The following is a 3,387-nucleotide window of genomic DNA, read 5'->3' as shown; positions in this document are numbered from 1 at the left end:
CTGGAGCTGGGTTGTAACTTACTCTCTAAAAAGAGCACTGTTTCTCTTTAACACTGTGCATAATATTTCAGACTGAAGGTGCGGAACTGCCTTAATGTTAGCAGAAGAGGCTTAGGAACATGGAAATCACCTGGATAAGAAAGAACATGACCACAGTTCTGGTCATTACACCTGATTACAGCCTGGAATATGGATAATTTTTGAAAAATCAGGGATGTGAAAAATGCAGCGTTGGTCCTACACAGTTTCTGATTTCTCAGAGAGCATTTCACAGTGATGGACAGATGGCTGGTGACCCATTGGGCCACTGTGTGGGAAAGGGTGTTTGCAGGATAGGAACCATAGGTGGTCAGTGCTTTGGGTCTTTTGCAGTCTCTGACTGCTTGTGTTCACAAGTCAGCAGCAGTGAAACACCAGTCTCTTACCACAGAAGATGAACAAAAGTTTAGATAGATTACATTATCTGCTATCAAATTGTCAATCAAATAAGTGCGTTACAATTGGGACAGGAGGCACAAACTCATAAAATTCTCGAATACTTTTATGCAAAAAGAATTCAGGATTCCTAACCTGGTAAAAGCCCCTACTTTGCCCCACATTAATATTTGGTTTGTTTTATAGGAAACTAAAGATTATGATGCCCTTGAAGTTGTATTTGTGGGTTTTGAGGTGGTTAGATAGTTCTCAGAAGAGGATACTGGAAAGTAAGAGACTTGCTGATGTCATTTTTATTTCACCACCAGTACCCAAAAGAGAAAAAAAAGCTGAGAGTGATGTTGCTGGCCCTATATAAGGTGCAGCCACCTCCTGCAGAGCACATCAAGAATCACAGCAAAGGTAAGGCTTGCAGTCTTTGTGCTGCTCTCACTTTGCTTTTACCACTCTCCCTGATGCTAACCCTGCTCTCTCTCTCATCAGTGCTGAATAGCTGTAACCTGCTGGGACGGACAATCTCTGACCGTGAGCCATGGCCTACCTGCAGACCTTGTCCAAGAGCTTCCCAGGATGGGTTTTCTTCTGCTGCTGTTGCTGTCTCCCTCTTCTTCTCACCAGCTCTCTGCCTCTGAAAGGGGCTTCTGTTGCCCATCATGCCTGCAGGCTCAGGAAGATCAACTTCCAGCAGCCCTACATCAGGAATCGCACCTACACCTTGGCTAAAATGGTACAGTAACCTACGTGTTCTTCATAGTGGGATCTGAGGACTTACTCCTCTGTCCTGGCTTCTAGCCTTTGGTATTGTTCTCTCTTTACCATGCCTTTCTCCAGAGCAAAAATGTGCATTTGCAGTTAAGGCAGAGCTTGGGTGTGTGGAGTGGGTCTGTTGCCCACTGGTTGTGTAGGCAGGGGAAGCTGTTGCCTCTCCTCCTCCTGCTCCTGCTCCCCAAGGGAAAGGCAGCTCCTGGAACAGCACAGCTCCTTCTGTTCAAGCAGCTGCTGCTAAAATGGGACAATCGTGAAACATGAGATTAAATTTCTCAGTTTACCCAGTCCATTTGGAGCTGGGTCTGTCCGTGACTTCAGTCACAGCCAGGCAGATGCTCAGGCATCTTACAGTGCTCTGCTTGGGCGGGTTTCCTGGCTGCTCTTGCCATGGGTGGGTCTCCCACAGTGTACACCGTCGAGGGCTGCAGCACCTCCCGGCAGTGCTGTGGGCCACCATGAGGTTGGCCACCTGCAGTATCTGGTTTAGTCATTGTCACCTCTACGACATCAGACTTTTAAGAGGAGGACATGAATTCAGACTTCTGCTTATTTATTTTCCAGTGATACTGACCTTAAATCTCATCCAATTGAAGGGAGAAACAGACACTATCCAGGTTTATCTACCTGTAACAGACTGTCTGTGGTGTCCATTCCCTCATTTCACCTGCACTTTGATTAATGATGAAAACCTTAGTGTTTATTATTCATTTTCAGGTAAGGTTCCCATCCCCACCTGACATTTCCTTTTTTTACTCTCAGGCCAGTGCCTCGGACAAGGACACAGATAACAGATTGATTGGGCAGCACCTCTATGTTAACATCAAGGTAAGCCTCACTCGAGGAGTCTGCTCTTTGCAGCACTCACTGATCTCTTGCTTTGATTTAACATGATCTCTTGCTTTCATACATAGGAAAACAACCGCTGCTACCTGATGAAGAGGGTTGTGGAGATTGTGGTAAAAGATGTTCTCCTCACTGAGGGCAAGAATCAGTACCCACATGTTGAGGAGGTGGCACAGTTCTTGGCATCCCTGACCTTGGAGCTGAGCAAATGTGTGAGTAACATTGGGTTTCTTTCCCTGTGAATGTTGGCTCTTATTGCTGCTCCTGAATCTCAGAATGCTACAAACAGCGGCAAAAGGCAGTGATATGAAAGGAAACCTCAGATCAAAGATATGAAACTCAGAGTTGATAGAAAGGTGTGAAAAAGAAAAAAAAACACAACAAGCATGTTGCTGTATACAACTGTCAATCTTATGTCTGGATGTTTCCCTTTTTTTAGAAATCCTCAGGAAACAGAGAGCACATTGAAAAGAACCTGGAACAAATGAAGAACAAAATGGAACAGGTACATTTTTTTCCAAACATTTAAAAAGAGCAGTTTCAAACACCAATCATTTAGTTGGATTAAATCTGACCTCAAACAAACTCTGGAGATTATTTAGGAGGTGAAGCTTGCTGGGGCATTAAAGAGAGGATTAGTAATGTTTCCCCTTCCAGCCCTCCTTCACTTGTCCTGTTAACTCTCTGCACATGTTATGGTAATTTAAACCTTAAAAATTTATGTTGCAGGAACTGTATATGCTAGTCTAGATTTGAACAAGCTAGTTTATATCTTATGGCATAATGACTCTAATAGAACTATGTGAAAGAATTAGGAAAGTAAGTTCTTGGTTCAGTTTCTGTGACAATCCTAATTTCAATTTTCTGAGAAATAATGAGTTCCTAAGACTCACATTCTGCTCTTTTCTAGTTGGGAGAAAATGGAAAGACTAAAGCCATTGGAGAACTGGATTTACTGTTTGACTACATGGAAAATGCCTGCACTGATATCCCAAAGAAGGGAGGGAACAAGGAGAAAAACTGAAAAAATTTTGGAACAGGCTTGAAGAGATGTCTCTGAAAAATCTTGTGATAACTCAAACTGATTAGCTGTTACAGCAACTACACCCATTCCCCCAGATGCAATATATTTTTCACTTGTGTCAAAACTAGCAAACTAAGTGGGCAGAGACAGGATGCATATTGCTGCCTTCTTGGAAAATGAAAATTCCAGGACAATGCAGCTCCCTTTCAACACAGGCCATTAGTTATTTTCAAAGGCACGCTCCTGTCCTCCCCATAGGAGGGGATGGAGTTGCTCCATTCCTCTCCATAGGAATGAGGCAACTGTTTCTGTCTTTT

At 43.5% G+C, this 3,387-nt stretch overlaps 1 protein-coding gene across 1 annotated transcript; it reads left to right on the top strand.

The window, feature by feature from the left end:
* The first annotated feature begins 746 nt into the window (after window positions 1-746).
* On the top strand, window positions 747-3,095 carry IL22 (interleukin 22). The gene is made up of 6 exons (XM_050324882.1): window positions 747-837; window positions 919-1,162; window positions 1,963-2,028; window positions 2,115-2,258; window positions 2,486-2,551; window positions 2,957-3,095. The coding sequence occupies exons 2-6, from the start codon at window positions 968-970 to the stop codon at window positions 3,068-3,070; spliced, it is 585 nt and encodes a 194-aa protein (XP_050180839.1). The 5' UTR covers window positions 747-837; window positions 919-967; the 3' UTR covers window positions 3,071-3,095.
* The last annotated feature ends 292 nt before the right edge of the window (window positions 3,096-3,387 follow it).

Source organism: Myiozetetes cayanensis, unplaced genomic scaffold (assembly GCF_022539395.1).
Source record: "Myiozetetes cayanensis isolate MyiCay16 unplaced genomic scaffold, myiCay2020 scf3, whole genome shotgun sequence".
In the NCBI taxonomy this organism is placed as follows: Eukaryota; Metazoa; Chordata; class Aves; order Passeriformes; family Tyrannidae; genus Myiozetetes; species Myiozetetes cayanensis.
Note: the sequence above shows the minus strand (reverse complement) of the source record. Positions and strands in the feature narration are given on the sequence as shown.